Here is a 16,842-nt window from a genome sequence, read left to right on the forward strand (position 1 = left end):
CTCACCTGGGAAAATTTCTGTGGGATCTCTGCGCCGGCGGATCGGTGTCTCCAAAATTTTAGTGCTGGGATCCCTGCTCGCAACTTTTTTTTTTCATGCCGACCTTTCTCACTTCCATTGCGAAAAGTTCTTATCTTATCAGCCAATGTCCATAAAGCTGCTATATGCATTTATCCATCAGACGCCAGTGGTAACCCGTTGCCACGCCTCGTACCTTAGCGCTTGCATCCACGCGACAGGGGTGGCCAGCTCATTGCCCGATCAGCGACTGCCCGTTTGTTGACTTTCGCAAAGCTGGGCGCCTAGGCTTCAACTAGCGACCGAGCGCCATCCTCTTCCTGGGAGATCCATCTAATGGTGCAGCATACCACAAATAACGAAGGACTCTGAGTGAAAACCTCTCCAAACAACCGAATTCGATCTTTCACAAGAAACCAAATTGCCCGACCTTCTGCGTCGCCGTCTTCTTTCTGGTCCTTTGATCTTCGCGCCAGGGGTCAGGTCAGATCAGACATCTTTCCTCACATCCACCACCCCGGTTACATCGAAACACGCAGCGGCAATGAATGCTACCAAACGAAAGTTCAACGCCCTCATCCAGGGTATGGGCAGATCATCCGCTTCTACGAAATCGAACGACACCACGAGCTTGCCTTCCGAATCTCCTCGTCCGTCGACGACTTCCCTCCAACCCTCCAACACGAATTCCACAAACACGAACACAACGGTCGATACCTCTGTAAAACCGAGCATGTCGATTGAAGAGGACATCTTGTTGAAGCGTCGGCGCCTGCAAGCACTGACCGAGAAGAATGCCGCTACGATCAACAGCTCTCCTTCGATTCGTGCCACCGGAGCAGGTGCGACAACGACCTTCTCGAACGTATCTCTGAAGAAGTGGGTTCCAAGGTCTGCCAATGTGACGGAAATCAAGCACGCCCCGAAGTTTGCACCCAGCGACCGGAACGAGCTCCTGAAGAGACTAGCATCGTTCCAGGAGATTACAGACTGGACACCGAAGCCCGATGCAGTCAACGAGGTTGAATGGGCGAAGCGAGGATGGGTATGTCAGGGAAAGGACCGTGTGCGGTGTTCGCTCTGCAACAAGGAGCTCGTTGTGAAGCTCAACAAACGGGAAGTTGATGGCAAGGAGGTACCTGTCCTTGTGGCGTCAGATGTCGGTAGGTTCATGGTTGCCATCCCTCGATACTACTCAGAACTGATTGGTGAAGCAGAGGAAGCGTTAATAGAAAGATACTCCGATCTTATTGTCACGGCACATCTGGAGGAATGTTTATGGAGAAAACAGGGGTGCGATAGTAAGTGTCTACGGACCCTATTGACGAGACTAAGACCTAACTTTCCCAGATTCGCTGCTCCGGCTCTCTTTAACCAATGCCAAAATAAGTATGGAGGCTTTGCGGACACGTTACGACGAGCTCTGTGCAAGGAAACCCTTCCTTCCCTATGAGTTCAACTTGAGGCTACCTGAGGGTCTCAGCATCGACAGCGTCCTCGCCCAGCTGCCAGAAGACTTCTTCACAAGCCCACCGCCAACCAAGGACTCTCCGGATCCAAAGGAGCCAAACAGAGTCGCTTTGGCTCTGGCAATGATGGGGTGGCAGGGCCTCACGAATCCCCGCATTGGTGCGGTGCCAAATTCGGCATCCTGCCACACGTGCTTGCGACGTCTCGGTCTATGGATGTTCAAGAGCAAGGAGGTCAGCGCCGACGGCGAGATCCTCGTTCCCGCGCCAATGGATCATCTTGATCCAGTCAAGGAGCACCGTTTCTTCTGCCCTTGGAAGAACCCTGTGGCGCAACGTCTGGGTAGCGCGAAGCCCGGCTCAGACACGACTTTGGCGGCTTGGAAGTTGCTGACGCAGGTCCTGAAGAATGATGCTTACCTTCGCGGAGCGCTGGATGACCGGCCAAAGAACAGGTCGACGTGGCATAACAGAGGCGCCTCGGTGCCGTCGACACCTGTGCGTAGGGGCGCTGCAGCACCCTCGACACCTGGGGGTTACGATTCGCCGAGCGCTGCTACCGAGCCAGCTGGCGATGAGGACGAACAGTCGAGGGAAGCGAAGGACAAGGAACGTTGGGCGCGCCTTAGGAGGGTCAAGAGTCTGTTTGAGTCGAAGAACGCGAAGAAGATTCGTCGGCAGCTTAGCAGGCCGGGCACGGCGCGCTCGACCGTCTCGGGCGCGGGAGCAGACAAAGAAAAGGAGAAGGAGAAGGAGTAGTAGTGGACAACAGGCCTGCACCCATTTTCTGATTTTCTGTGTCACTCACTTGGGATTTCATATTGGAACGGAGGAAAGGAGGAGTTCTGAGGGAATGTCTCATGGTCAACGAAGGCCTATCTGCAATTTGTCTTAGCCAGAATACCCATATGATGGAACTTGTCTGAAGCGTTGGTTCATCAATGGGGCCTCCCGCAGTTTACGAGTGAAGTGCCTTACCCTGATAACGTCGCTGAACATTCCCTTTCTAACCTCGCGTGTCCATTCTCTGCATGCCTGACAATGAGTTGCATTTCTTTCTAGAGGGTATCTCTCTTCTCTAATACAATCGAGCACACTATTCTACAAACATGATCGTACAAAAAGTCCTTCGTCTTCTGACCGCTCACGAACTCCAGTCTCCAAACTTCTTCTCCAGCTCCTCAAACGAGACCACATCTCCAGACCACGCCGCCGGATCACTCTCCAAAGCCTTACCCGGCTCCAACCTCTTTTCCTCCTCCTCTCCTCCTCCCTTCTGTTGTGTCTTTTGCGACTTTTGCGACGCCCTCCGCTGAGCGACCATCTTGCTGGCTTTTTCCGGCGCAATAAACTCCCTCACGCCCGCCAACTCGAGAACCCCCATCCTCACGCCCGCCATCCCCGCCGCACCACTCCTCGTGCCCTCGTCCACCTTCCAGCTCTTATCGCGCTCCATCCGCGCCGCGGTGATGTACACCCTCTTCACCCACCCATCCCAACCCGTCCTCGCGAAGCTCCGCTCCGCCTCACGTAACCGCTGCGCGATGCCGCCTTCCTCGCGCGCCTTGCGGGAGAGCGCTTTATCCATTTTGGTGAAGACGAGCATCACGGGCCGACCGGCGTCGGCGAGAAGTTTAATGATTTGCGCGTCCTTCTCGGAGACTTTTTTCTCGGAGGAGAGGAGGAGGACGATGCCGCGAAGCATGGTGCGTTTGTTGATGTATTCGACGATTTCGCGGCCCCATTCTTCGTGAGAGGCGTAGCCGTAGCCTGGGGTGTCGACAAGGATTATGCCGTGTTCTGGTTTTTCTTCCTTTGTGACGCCGCCGCCCTCGGACGAGGAAGAAGAAGAAGAAGGGGAGGCGACTGGTTTACGGAAAGGAAGGCCCGTCAGGGGTCCCACGCCGTAGGCATTCATGGAGACGGTCTTGCCCGCGCGGTCGCTCACTTTGGCGAGCGACGCCGCACCGGTGAGGGCGTTGATAAAGGACGATTTCCCGCAGTTGCTGGCGCCTACGACGCAGATCTCGGGCGTGGTGGTGTTGAGCGGGTGGTGCTTCAGCCGAAAGGCCGAGTACAGGAACGTCGCGGGCGGCGAGAGGAAGAACCGAGCGGCGAGGGCGTGCGGGAGGACGTCGTCGTTGGTGATGGGGTCCGCGACGAGGCTGCCACCGTCGCCCTCGAGTTCGATTTCTGGTGGGGGTGGGGGCGGTCTCCGCGCTAAGCGGAGGTCCTTTTCTGAAATTGAAATTGCGGCTTTGATGGCGTCTGGGCTGGCGATCATGGCTGCTGCGTCGCGGTTCCTTCGAGAGGGTTCAGGTCTGGGCGGTTTGGGTTGGCGTATGGGTTTCTGGTGCTCTTTTGATCTCTTGGGGGGGACAAAATAGAGTGATCTGGCTTCCCAGACGTCCTTGGGTTTGCTGATCTTGTCCAGTTCTTCTTGAGATAGTTTCGGCTGGTCGGATGTCAGTATAGGTGCTCCAAGTATGGACCCTTTTTGGGGGAGAGAAGAGTGATAATGCTTCAACTCACCATCAGTACGAAACCACCGCCCTTCCGCTTGGGTGTCGGCGGTCCATCGTCCCTATGTGACCTCCTTGGCCGTGGAAGACTCCTCCTCGACAATGATGTTGAAAACCTTTCATCCCGTCCACGTTCATTATGAGGCGCATCACCAGAGCTTCTTGAGCTGAAGTCGTTGCCTGACCGTCTAGCGGGTGCGCCGCCCAACCGAGGAGGGGGCGAGAGCCTTGTGTTCTCCCGGGCGCGCTGGTCCTCTCTTGCGCGAGTTTTCCCGTTGTCGAACTCTTCCAGTCGTCTTGGGTGTTTCCGCCCATCGTACCAACCGTCAGCGTCTGGTTGGGGTAACCATGCGTTGTAAGTCGGCCTGCTGCTCATCCATCGCTGCGACGTCAGGAGTCGCCGCTGAGCGACGGCACGGCAGTTGCATATTTGTTTGAGCATTTCCGCAGTCCAAATATGAGTACCAGGTTACTGTTTCGAAAATTTGAAATACATTGCCAATGGAATTAAGTGGCACTTATGGATGGGAGAACTCAGGAGATGATGGAAGGTATGTGGAGGTCCGAGTTTGCTTAGGATAATGCAACAAACGCATAGAGACGTTTCGTTATATGCATAGTCAGTCGCGAAACCCCCACAGTTGCCACCCCTACCGCTAATAAGATGTCACAACTAACATCACCTCACTTCAAAAATCTCTGCGATCTTGTGGCAGTAATAGCCTCTATTTTTATTCTACCTTCCTTATGCATGGTTCATCAAAGCCTCATCATGCATGCCAATTCCTTTGAAGGTTCAATGTAATTTAGTAACATACAAAATCAATCCGCCCAAACGCCTTGTTCATCCAGAAACGACTGGCGAGTTGATCAACCACCGGCCTGGTAGCGGTAGTAGAAGTTCTTCTGGTTGTTCAGCTTCTCGCTGACTCCGTAGTCGTAGCGCTTCTGGTGACGAGTGGCAGTGCTCCGGCCTCTGACCTCTTCCTGTCTAACAACGCGCTTCTGCTTGTCAGACGCACCAGCCATGCCTGCAGCGTCTCTGCGGGCGATGGCACGGTTGCGAGTCTTGCGATCGCCGGTGGTGGCGACCTCTCTACCATCAACGTCCATCTCATCGCCCGAGCCAGAGCCAGAGCCAGCCTCGATGGCCAGACGCTCGGCGCGCTCCTCCTCGGTAGGGTAGTTGTGGAGGTTCTGTCTGAAGTATCGGTTGTGAGAGCGGTGGCCAACTGCCTTGCCAGAGGGCAAGTGCAGCTCGTACTCGTCATAGAAGACCGCACGAGTGTGCTTGTGGGCGTGTGAGTGCCAGCCATCGGCCTGATGGCGGGCACGCGGGTCGTTGGTAGAGTGATGAGGGTGCTTGTCAAGGCGCTCGAACTGCTCATACTTGCCATCCGCGGTGAAGGCCGTCAACTCATCCGAGTCAAGTGAAGAGGCCGAGCTATCCGTCTCCCAGCCATCATCTCCACCCTCCTCAACCTCTTCGCCGTCCTCTCCAACCAACTTAGTCGGGCGCTTCAGACCCAACTTGGCTCCACCGTTCTCATCAGCCTCCTCCTCCTCGTCTGACTCCTCGCCATCAGAGTAGGTGCTTCGGAAGTCGTAGAAATCACCAATGTCGAGCTGAACCTCCTCCGTATCGTAGGGAATCTTGCAGTGACCCTTGTCACGCATGTGAGTCTGCACAGCAAAGGCCGTCTTCTTGGTCTTGAAGCAGTACAGGCACTGGTGGCCATCGTGGACGCGCTCCTGCAAATGCTGAAGCAAGCCATCCAGGTCAACAAGGTACTGCTTCTCGGGGATGAACATATCATGGAATCGCTCCATATGGTTTGCGTTGAGCGAAACGCTGGGCGACTCGTAGTTGCAGAACAAGCAAGACTTGATGGTCCAGGCGATCTCTGGCTTTGACTGCACGGGGGTTGTAGATTCGGAGTCGCGGTTCATCGAAACATCGTCACGCTGGCCTTGAGCAGACAGGTGGGGGTTGGAAGGGCGCTTGACTGGTGAGGGGCGCTCGCCGTGGGACTCGTGGATGTTGGTCTTTTTGAGGCCCTCGACAACCTGAGTGAACTCCTCCTCGGCCTCGGAATCCAACTCACTCTCCTTGTCGACGGCAATGGGCTCACCGAGAGAGAAGGTGGAGCTCATGACGGAGCTGGCATCATCGGCGACACCGCCCTTGCGTCTAGCAATAGCAGCGACACGGACCTTGTGCTTCTGGCTGGTCAAGTGATTCTGGTAGGCGTTCTCGCTCGAATACGACTTCTGGCAGGCGTCGCAGGAGCGTTCGAAGAGGGCCTTCTCTGCCTCAGCGGTCTGGACGGCGCGAGCCTGGAGGACCTTTTCGTTGAAGACCTCGGAGGCGATAGGAGGGAGGGAGGCGACTCTTCGCTTGAGATTGTATCGACTGGGTAGATGATGTCAGTTGGTCTGAGCGGAACACAGCGGAAACAAGACGACAGGTCGAGCCTAGAAAACAGAGGGAACGACTCTAGGAAGGAGGGAAATGAGAGTAACATACTGCCAGTCGCTCTTCATGTGGCCTCGTTGAAGATCGATGTTTCGGTAGGCAACAGAGCAGGTGTTACAGGTGTAAGGGTGGGAAGCCGCCGTTGCCCCTCCATTTGCAGGAACGGCGCCGAGGGCAGCAACATCGACGCTCGCCATGGTGAATGTCGTGTGCGAAAGTGGTGGGTTTTGCTTGATTTTTGTCTCAAAGGTTGCTTGTGTATGTGTTTGATTGTTTGGAATAGGGAGGTTTGTTGCGCGCAAACGTGAATTTGAAGGATGCGCAAAAGAAAGAGAGGTGAAGGAGGCAAAAGATGGGCGTCCCTCTGTGTGCAGTGCGTCAAAGTCTGGCGGGATGGAGGGGAAAATGATTTTAAAAGGGAAAATTCGCAAGGGCTTTAGTGGGTTAGGCGGGGGTTTGGAGGGACGTGATAGGCACGTCACTTGCAGTCTAGGGCCCTTGGGCTGGGCTGTCCCTCAGAAGTTGTACCACTGGAAAGCCTCGAGATTTCCCTTACCTTAGCATGTTCCTGGCAGTTGCTGCCCTGTCAAGTGGGGGCCTGTACAGTAATTCTCTCCTTCCCGAAGCACCGGACCTGCAAAGAACCTCGACTGAGAAGTCTGATGCTTTCTTTTTGGCTTCTGTCTTGTTCTGTCTCGCCGGCTGACATATCAAGAAAGATGAGGCAGGTCGCATGGATACTTAGTAGGGGGGCAAACTGTCACCTCAAGCACCAGCAAGTCTACATGTCACCGTTTTGGGGATAAGGTGTCGCCGTCCCGCGCAATTTAGAGTTACAGCCTTTATTATGGAAGTACCTACAATACCTTTGATAACGTGCCTCTCGGGCTTGCGCCACAAATGCAAGCCTCGATCTGGGCATCTCGATGAATATGTAACAACAAACTTCAAGCCCAACGAGTGCGGAGACCAGGATATGATCTAAGCTGAAGACTAGAGATTTTTGACTAAGATACTAAAGAAACAGACACATACAAAAGCAACAAAAGTACCCACCACACTGCTATGAACTGATGAAATAACCCATCGCCACACTTAGAGATAGTTACTGCATGGAAACTCGAATGACTAATTCACCGTTACGCGCTACCCTGTCTGCAAAATATCGGCCCGCCATGAACAACGATGGAGGGGTTCGAGCGGGTCAACCGGGCGGCGACGGCGGCGCGGGCACCTCTGCTGGGTCCAGAGGGTGAAAAAAAAAGGAAAGAAAGTCGGAGGCAGAAACCGCCGACCTTGCCGAGACTGGAATGGGCGTTTGAAGACGGCAACCTTGCGGCTGATGTCAGAAACACCACGAGGCATCCCTTCCGTATTCGTAGGTGAAGACCCTAGGCTCTATAGTACCCTGCCCTGGTTCGTCCTTTGATCGCAACTTGCGCGTCTGCCAGTGGAATTTCGCATGCTAAATTGGGACCCTCTGCGGAATCCTCCATGTTCTGATTGCCTGCTCCCGTGCTTCCCGTATCCACTCTTCCAGAAGGACCCCGGAAGCCGTGCCCCGTTTTCATCGAATCGCACCGTGTCATCGCCGAGCCTCGTGGCGTGGCCATACGGTGCCCAGTTTCTCCTCCAACACTGACGACCGGGACATTGAGCTATCCTAATCCACCTACTTGCCATACCCACTGCCCGTCATCGGGTCAAGGCTGTTCATTCATCGCCAACGTATTTCTACTTGTTCCAACTGTTCACTACTGGTTGTAATATCCGTGTACCAATAGACGTCAACGACAACGAAGCCGCCTCTGCGTTCCCTCTTATTCTGTTCGACTCCTCTCCTCGCTAGCCGCTCCCTGCCGCGCGCATTTCCTGGTCCTCTACGCTGCTAGCTACTTCGTTCAATTTCGACCTCAGATACCCCAGAACTCTCTCGATCCGGATGACATGACTCGAGACGTTCGACGTCCTGAGAAGGGCCCCCAGACCGAAGCCGGCCTCGATGCTGAACTTCTAGCCGGCCTTTGGGAAGATGCGCCTCTCGCGCGCCTGCCGTCTGATGCGCCGCCCGAACTGAAGGACATGGTACAGATCATAGAGAACCCGAAGCGCGTCTACGCCATCCACCGCGCCAGTCGCCGGCACAACTTCCAGATCCTTGTCGAAACGTACGTCTTCAACGGTTATTCAACCTCCGTTGTGTGTCCTCCATACTAATGAACCCCTAACCAGATACGTCCAACAGCTACGGTACGGATGTGACTCCAAGTCATGTACAACCTCGACCTGCTTCTCCTGTCGCAAGCGCCTCGCAGGCAAAGCGCCAATACGCAGATACAACATCACGAGCGCAAGAACCTTGGCAGTGTACCTGGCCAGCCAGGACAATCCAGAGACTGGGCTCTGCCCCTACCTTAACCCCCCGAAAGAAACACCGGCCGCCCTGAGCTCGCTCATATTTTCCTCCAACCCCGCGCCTCCAGCATTCAGCGACCCCTTTTCGAAGCGATCCGGTACATCGGGGGATAGTAGAAGGCGGAAGTCAGGTTCGGGCGCCAGGGCAAATGGCGAAAATGGCAGTTCTCTGAGGGCTGCCCAGGGTACCGAGGAGATTGGTCGTCGAGCAACAATATCCTCCACGCACGAACGCTCGCATTTTGATGCGGCAACAGGGACTGCACATCCTCCATTTAAGGTCGCTGAACGACCCGTCAATAAGGATTACCGTTCTTTTGCGGCCAACGTATTTGGGACCGTCGCCTTTAAGATGTTGGAATGGCTCACGCCAGCTGGCCTGGATGCCATGTCCCAAAAAGTCGCGGCATTGGAGGCAGAGGCGACACAAAGTCCCTCCAAAGAAGAACCGCAAATGTTCCGCAACCCATCAGGCCTGTCGACGCCTATGCAGTCGACGCCTCCCATGACCCAGGCAGAGAGGAAAGATCCGGGCGAACTCTCTCAGTCGACCACGGACCAAGGACCGGATGCAGTCTTCGCTCAGGGGTCACAGACACTGCATAATTCAAGTGCAACGATGCCCAGCTCACGGCCTAACAAACCTAAGAGAAGTTCAAGTACTAGGGTGCGGGCCAACTCGAAGCCTAGCAGGAAACTCTCTATCGAGCCGTACCCGACATCTTCATTGCCCGAAGACGTCACGTCCGGGTTGTCCTCCCCAAGATTGAACGGAGGAGTACATGAGAAACCTCTACGGCCACCAAAAACGTCTCATGTCAACCCTTACGCCATTCCAGAAATACCCTCAACACCATCATTCTTTGATAACGTACCGCCTCAAAAGCACGCCATCGCGATTGTCCAAGAACCAGACTCAATACCCAGTACAAACCACGCCAACAGCAAACCACCGCAAACAGCAGAGATTCCCGCTGCCCATGAGCCGGTCTCAGAAGCTCAACCTTTGCGGGTTGCAAATTCCGTTGAAGATGCGAAACAGAATCAAGACCCGCTGGAGGTATCGATTGCCGACAGCTTGCTCCCACAATCCCTGACAGTACTCAACGTGGAGGTAGTTGATCTCGTATGCGACATTCTCCAGGATGACGGTACATCAGAGTCCCACCTGCTTGATCCCCCAAGGATTACCAGCACGTACACCACACTCAAGGACCGGGCTTCCAGAATGCAGAGGAAGCAGAGCTCCCGAGCCACCTACCCAAAGAAACTTCGGAGACAGTGGAAGCTTTTTATTGAGCAAAGTCTATTCAATATATTGAGCGACCCCGTTAGCTTAGTCGCATCTTTTGTTAAGGACGATGAGTTGCTCGATTCCCACACCATATGGTACTGCATGCTGAGACTCACTCGAGTGGCTCCAAGCCTGGTGTTTCACAGTTTGTGGATGGCGGCCGGGAGCCTGTTCAAAGCACCCAAGTCACTTCAATCCCTTCGCTCCCCTGCTACCAGAGTGTTCCGCCGAACCGATCGATCTCTTGCCAATGTCGAAGCAGGCCAGCTCTTGTCAATATGCCTCCATGCGTTGGTGGCCGCGGCCCCATTGATTACAGACTCCCGAATCCTTTTCGACATGTCACGGATCCGTTCTAATGGACTTACTCTTGCCGGAAGCGGTGCTCTCGCGCGGCAGCCAGCTTGGCTCTGCCTTTTGTATGAGGATGCCTTCTCGAACGATTTGGCACTCAGGCTGGCGAGGCGTTTGTTCGCCGCCATATCCGCCCGTAGATGTTTTGCAGACATGGCTGCGCAAGACGACGACCTTGAGGACAACAAAGAGGACTTTGACGCCCTTCGACCCCTTCTGTCTCAACTTGACCTACTTAACTCGTACTCATCTTCTACTCCTGGGGTGGGACAGCTCGAGCGAGCTGGCCACGAGTCCAGGGTTTCTACGCTACTTCTAGACTGGGCCAAGACGGTGATGCTTCAGCAATGGGATGGCCAGCCTGAAATCTCATACGATAGCTCCTTTGGTGGAGCGTTGTCACTAATTGCTGCTATGTGTAAGTTCTTAAATTATTGCACGTGAGACTTTTCACTCAACTAACCGCCCCACTAGACGAAAAACGACAAGACTTGCTTCTCGGAGACACTCAATTTCGCGTGGATTACTTTGCCGAGAGGCTGGACTCGATCAATATGCCTGTCGCCTGGCTCACCCATACCTCCTCGAGACAGAAGAAGCACCTATTGGACTTCCCCTTCATCTTTGAACCATCTGCCTTGGTTTCTTACTTCCGATCCATCAACTTCTCGAAGATGAGCCGAAGCTATGAGGAATCGAGCTCGCTCCAAACACGTATGAAAGCGATTGTTGCTCCCGGAGGCCTCATTACCAATCCCCATCACAAACTCGTTCTACAAGATCTTCTTAAAACAGCCTCCTCAAAATATTTGATCCTCGAGATTAGTCGTAAGAACGTCATCAGGGATGCTTTCGATCAACTCTGGCGGCGAGAAGCAAGAGAGCTGCATAGACCGCTCAAGATCCATCTTGGCGAGGAAGGTGGCGAAGAGGGATTCGATTCGGGCGGAGTTCAACAGGAGTTCTTCCGGCTTGCTGTTGCTGAGTGTCTCAATCCCGATCATGGCGCTTTCACGGTTGACGACCGGACCCGCATGACCTGGTTCGTCCCAGGCTCCGTTGTACCAGCCTGGAAGTTTGAGATCCTTGGTCTGCTGGTGTCATTGGCTGTCTATAACGGCCTGACGCTACCCATCACATTTCCTAAGGCACTTTACCGCAAGCTCCTAGGTGAGCCTGTGGATGAGTTGCATCACATCGCCGACGGATGGCCAGACCTCGCAATGGGACTGACGACATTGCTTGAATGGGACGAGAAACAGGGTCTTGTCGAAGACGTCTTCGCACGCACATATGAATTTTCCGTATCCATGTTTGGACAGCCCATTTCTCGGGAGATGGATGGCAAGGCCAGCAGCTGGCCACAGTTCGAGGCGACTGCTAAGACGTCGCTTGTGGACGGGAATCCCGAGGATGCTCCGCTCGTCACCAACGAAAACAGGAATGTGTACGTCAGCGACTACATCAAATACCTGACGGATGTTTCCGTTGCCCCGCAGTACGAAGCGTTCGAGCGTGGGTTCCGAGCTTGCTTGCATCCCAAGGCACTCGGGCTTCTGACTCCGCCACTTCTCCAATCCCTCGTGGAGGGCGTCCAGGAGATTGACATTTCTGAACTGCGCAGATACACCAGATATGTCGGCTGGGACGCGACCCACCGCGGCGTCCGAGACTTCTGGTCGATTGTTAAGCGCTACGACGAGAAGATGAAGAGGCGGCTGCTGGAGTTTGTTACCGCGTCGGACCGTGTGCCCGTCGGCGGCATGAAGAATATGCAATTTGTCGTTCAACGAAACGGCGAGGAGGAGGGCGAGGGCGGACATTTGCCCACCGCGTACACTTGTTACGGTACGCTTTTGCTGCCAGAGTACAAAGATAAAGATGTCCTGAGAGAGAGGCTTTCCATGGCATTGGAGAACGCGCAAGGCTTTGGGTTTGCTTGAGCGACTTTTTTGGGGGGGCGCGAGGAGTTGTATGTTAGAATTAGCGGAACAAAAAGTATTGGGCATGGAAGAGATAGGGGCTTTCGTCGGGCTTGGTATCCTTGGCGCTCACTACTTGCATTGGGAACAAGAGAATTGAGATTCTGCGTCCCTAATTGTCATGGTGCCCTCTTGGCTATGGTGACTTGATTGTCGTGATTTCTTGTGGTTTGATATGAGATCCTACCCCAGACCCCTCGAGTCATCCTCGTCCATCGGTTTCAATCCAGCAGCCATGGTGTGATGAATAGCACTATCCCAAGACAAGACCAGGGGTTCCTGTTCAGCCGACCAGGCCTACACATAGCTGTAAGCACCTTGGCTTTCCCATGCTATAGTCCGATACCAATCCGCAGCCTTCAACCAAGCAGAGAAACTTTGACGCCCATGAAACTTGTCTCCGTAAGGGGATCCGCCAACACAACCCGGGATGGCTGGCATCCTGCCAGGTTCACGAATGAATGTAATATCCCGTTGTCCTTGCCATACAGGCTACTACTCGTCCAGAGTGGGAGGCTGTTTTCCATTTCTTTCGCACTGCCCTAGCTAGACGGGAAGTCTCTTCTAAAGCGAACCAGATGGATCAACAACCTCTACGGGTCAAAACTCACGATAACTCCCTTACTTTGGCCGTGCCGGGGAAGCTATTTCCGATGGCTTCAGAAGTTAGAAAGGTGCCAGAACGAAGTCGGTTTCGAACCCTGATTGCCCGGTCTTCGCACCATCTCATGATGAGAATCCTATAAGAAGTAGCCTCTTTCCCATCATTACTGGCATCCTTTCCATTCTACATCCCATTTACATCTCACTCACATCCTCATTGAGTACTGTTCATACAGATTATCGTCTTGAGGAATTGCTATACATATCTGCTATACCACACTTACCCCCCCCAACCACTTACACAGGGCCCTGCCTACCAGCGACCAGACTCTTCACTCAACCTCAAGATCAAAGTATCAAGAGGGTAAATGGAGTCCATCCGCAACATCGTCAACAACAATTCCGCTCTCGAGACCACCGCCCCGGTCACGGCCACAAACGCTGTCACTTCAACCATGAACCTCCAGCAGCGCATCGCACAGCGTCGCCACGACTGGACCTTCACTCTCACAGACGGCCCCGTCTCCTCTCCCGGTCCCAAGGCAAAGTACCGCAGATCCCGCAGCTGGAGCACCAGAATCGGCGTCGACGCCCCGCCTAACGCAGAGCGGCAGACTCCAGTCTTGTACTCGATTGCCATCTCAAAGAGCAAAAGTAACATCCCACCCTCCCCCTCCCCTCATTCTCCTCTGCTATCGAGGGCGCCATCAACGACGAATACCCTCTGAACGCCGAGGAGTACCGCATCTGCCCCGACACAGACTCACCTCGCTACAAGCACGAGTCTGATGTCGGCCTCTGGAGCGGGCCCCGGTCCTCGCCCGGCCCGAGGGCGAGGTACGCCCAGTCTCGCTCCTGGAGTTCCAGGCAGTCAGACAGCGGGTACTCCTCGGGCGAGGAGTGTGTCGTCGGCGAGAGCGACTCTGAAGATGGCTACAAGGATTATATGTTCGTTCCTAGCGCGGACGATACCGACAGTGAGTCTGGCAGTGACTGCTCCAAAGCCGATGATAATATCGTCATGGCCGACGCCTCTTCCCTTGAATCTTCTAGGAATGGCGATATTATTATAGCCGACGCCTCTCCCATTAGTAGTTCTGGGGACGACGACATCATCATGGCCGAATACGACGGCGAAGATGAGGACATCTTAATGGCCGACTATAGCGGAGACGGCGACATCTCGATGTCTGATTACCTCGTAGAAGACGATATCGAGATGGCCGAGTACGACGACGAAGATTTGGACGTCGTAATGGCCGACTGTGGTGAAGACAGCGGCAGTGACAGCGACAGCGACATCTCAATGTCTGATTATGTCGAAGAAGACGATATCAAAATGGCTGATTACAGCGAGTACATCCATATCGAGATGGCCGACTGTATCAAAGACACCAGAACCAAAGTCTTCGACTACAGAGAGGTCGTCGAAACCGACAGCTCCTCCGAGAATGGCGACTCCGTCAATGACAGATTCGTTGTATACACCAGCGAATACGAGGATGACTCCGAGGACCTGGACCCCGCCATGGGATACTACAGCGACGGCGACGACTCCTCGGACGGGGGCTATCACCCCGGCCCCGACATCGCCCTCGTAAACGACAACGATGCCACCACCGTCACCACGTGGTCGTTGGACGGCACCACGCTCGTCTGGGACTCTCCAAACGGCTCGGACTGGTCCTCGTCTCCCGCGCTTTCTGACCGGCCCGAGCCTGACCTGATCTCGGAGTACACCGTCACCCACTGGGTGAACGGAGTGTCCGAACGGGTGACATATGTCGACTTCAACTACTCGGACATCGAGTACCCTGACGAGTTGCCCGTAGTGGAGCTGAGATTTCCCGAGGATGAGAAGGACCACTACAAGTGAACGATGCGCATTGTCGTTCCCTCCTCCCCAGAGATTCATGACCGCTTGAAACGGTCTTGAATGGGGATAGTGCTGCTCCGATCTATCCTCGCAGAATCCGTTGCTCGATAAGTCATTAACAGGATGAGAGGACTTTGTCGAGGCCGCCGTCGTAGCTGAACATCACGACAAAGTCGACGGTATTCAACGTATTGCAGGGGAAAAGGTTCACTTTCTTGATCGCTCACTGCCAACCCGTTGAGATGGGTGAGACGCAAACTGACGCATGAGCATGATGACGGCTGCATGAAAGAGATCAAGGTAGCGAGGATTTCGAGGGCTGGTGACTTCGGGGGCTGGTGTCTTCGAAGGCTGATGTCATGGGCTAGAGTCAAACTCCAACTTCCACCGCCCTTCATCACTCCTTGGAAGGAACACACATCACACAACGCCAATAGCCTTAGACTGCAGCTATTGCGATAGTCTATAGGAAGCTGTAGAACTATAGGATGCGAAAAACAGGAGACATTGCGATGTACTGAGAACTGTCGAGTTGAATACCACCACTCTCATCGACGGACAGTATTAGAGAAGGCGAAGGATGAGGGAGATGCATTGAGTTCGCGGGCTTAGATGGTATTTCATCATAAGAGAGATTGCTCCATGGCGGTATGCAGATCTTCGCCAAGAGATGAATCGTCAGTTCTATTATAGCATAGGATACACAATTCTCACGTTCTCATTAACTGACTCGCACCATGATGTGATATAACTGCCTGACTCCAATTCGTAGCATCTTTCATACGCGCACCATATGCCATTATTTCAACACCCTCAGAATCCTTCCTGTCAAGCAAAATCAGTCGCTCCCCGAAGAATCATCTTGCCTCATACAACATCAAATTCGCTCAGTATCCCGGAACCATGATAGTTTTCAGGAGCTTCTCATACGGTATATCGCCCACTTCAGGACCGTAGCGGTCAATCGCGACCTGGCAGAGATCGATAGCGCCTTGCTCCAACTCTTCCAAAGCTTCCTTTTCGTTTATGCGATGGTTCGGTTTAGAAGTGTCGAGCAAACGATGGAAAGATGTTTGGTGTAAATTTCTAATATCCCACATCAGTTTGAATCTTGCGATGAAAAGTTCTTCCTCCTTTTCCGAGGAGCCGGAGGGAGTAGGCTCTGTTTGTGTGCTATGGTCCATACTCGTCAATACCGGCCGCGTCGAATCGAGGCTGGCATCGATTCTGTCTGTATACTGTACTGGTATCAAGGCACGGATTGGTGGAGCCTGGTCGACTCTTTCCACCGACATAGTCGGAGGCGCATCCATACTAGACGACCCTCTGCCGATTGTACCTTGGGCATGTCTCACAACATCAATCTCTGCAGAATGCGTTGTGTTCACCGATGCAGAATCAGCCGCATTTTTTACCCCCTGGTTGATACCGCCATTCTCAATAGCTCCTGACGATGGCTGTTGCTCGTGCCCGGTGGCCAGGCTAAGATCCCGTGACAGCGCTCTGCGTTGGAAATGAGCAGACGAAATGGCTGGCCGCGGGATCGGCGAAGTGGAAATCAACGTCGTCTGAGAAGAACACTTTTGCTTCTTGTAAGATAAATTGTCGGTCACATCGGCTTCTTTTCTCTTGACAAAATTGATCCTTGTCGTCTGCGCTCCATTACCTCGCTCCGCCGATCCTTGGACTTCAATAGGTTCGTTTTCTGATGTACGAAGTCTGAGGATTTGTCCCTCTTTTCTCACACCCTGGGATTCTTGATTGTGCTCTAGAGTCTCCGGCTGTGTGGTACCCAATTGCGTGGTACTTCTTTCATGAACCTTGTTCTCTGCC

General features: G+C 53.8%; 5 protein-coding genes across 5 annotated transcripts; 3 read left to right on the forward strand and 2 right to left on the reverse strand.

The window, feature by feature from the left end:
* Nucleotides 1-562: 562 nt before the first annotated feature.
* Nucleotides 563-2,246, forward strand: N0V96_006448 (uncharacterized protein; the record flags this gene model as incomplete). The annotated part of the gene is made up of 2 exons (XM_053194918.1): nt 563-1,319; nt 1,369-2,246. The coding sequence occupies 2 exons, from the start codon at nt 563-565 to the stop codon at nt 2,244-2,246; spliced, it is 1,635 nt and encodes a 544-aa protein (XP_053047489.1).
* A 385-nt stretch (nt 2,247-2,631) lies between these two features.
* On the reverse strand, nt 2,632-4,147 carry N0V96_006449 (uncharacterized protein; the record flags this gene model as incomplete). The annotated part of the gene is made up of 2 exons (XM_053194919.2): nt 2,632-3,942; nt 4,142-4,147. 2 exons carry the CDS (start codon nt 4,145-4,147, stop codon nt 2,632-2,634), a joined length of 1,317 nt encoding a protein of 438 aa, XP_053047490.2.
* Nucleotides 4,148-4,879: 732 nt separating this feature from the next.
* REI1 (pre-60S factor rei1) lies at nt 4,880-6,682 on the reverse strand (the record flags this gene model as incomplete). Its single annotated transcript, XM_053194920.2, has 2 exons — nt 4,880-6,422; nt 6,537-6,682. The coding sequence occupies 2 exons, from the start codon at nt 6,680-6,682 to the stop codon at nt 4,880-4,882; spliced, it is 1,689 nt and encodes a 562-aa protein (XP_053047491.1).
* Nucleotides 6,683-8,432: 1,750 nt separating this feature from the next.
* Nucleotides 8,433-12,491, forward strand: N0V96_006451 (uncharacterized protein; the record flags this gene model as incomplete). The annotated part of the gene is made up of 3 exons (XM_065757719.1): nt 8,433-8,653; nt 8,718-10,966; nt 11,023-12,491. The coding sequence occupies 3 exons, from the start codon at nt 8,433-8,435 to the stop codon at nt 12,489-12,491; spliced, it is 3,939 nt and encodes a 1,312-aa protein (XP_065613636.1).
* Nucleotides 12,492-13,501: 1,010 nt separating this feature from the next.
* N0V96_006452 (uncharacterized protein) lies at nt 13,502-15,009 on the forward strand (the record flags this gene model as incomplete). Its single annotated transcript, XM_065757720.1, has 2 exons — nt 13,502-13,753; nt 13,834-15,009. 2 exons carry the CDS (start codon nt 13,502-13,504, stop codon nt 15,007-15,009), a joined length of 1,428 nt encoding a protein of 475 aa, XP_065613637.1.
* Nucleotides 15,010-16,842: the final 1,833 nt, after the last annotated feature.

This window comes from Colletotrichum fioriniae (genome assembly GCF_027942845.1).
Source record: "Colletotrichum fioriniae strain IMI 355084 chromosome Unknown scaffold_7, whole genome shotgun sequence".
NCBI lineage: Eukaryota > Fungi > Ascomycota > Sordariomycetes > Glomerellales > Glomerellaceae > Colletotrichum > Colletotrichum fioriniae.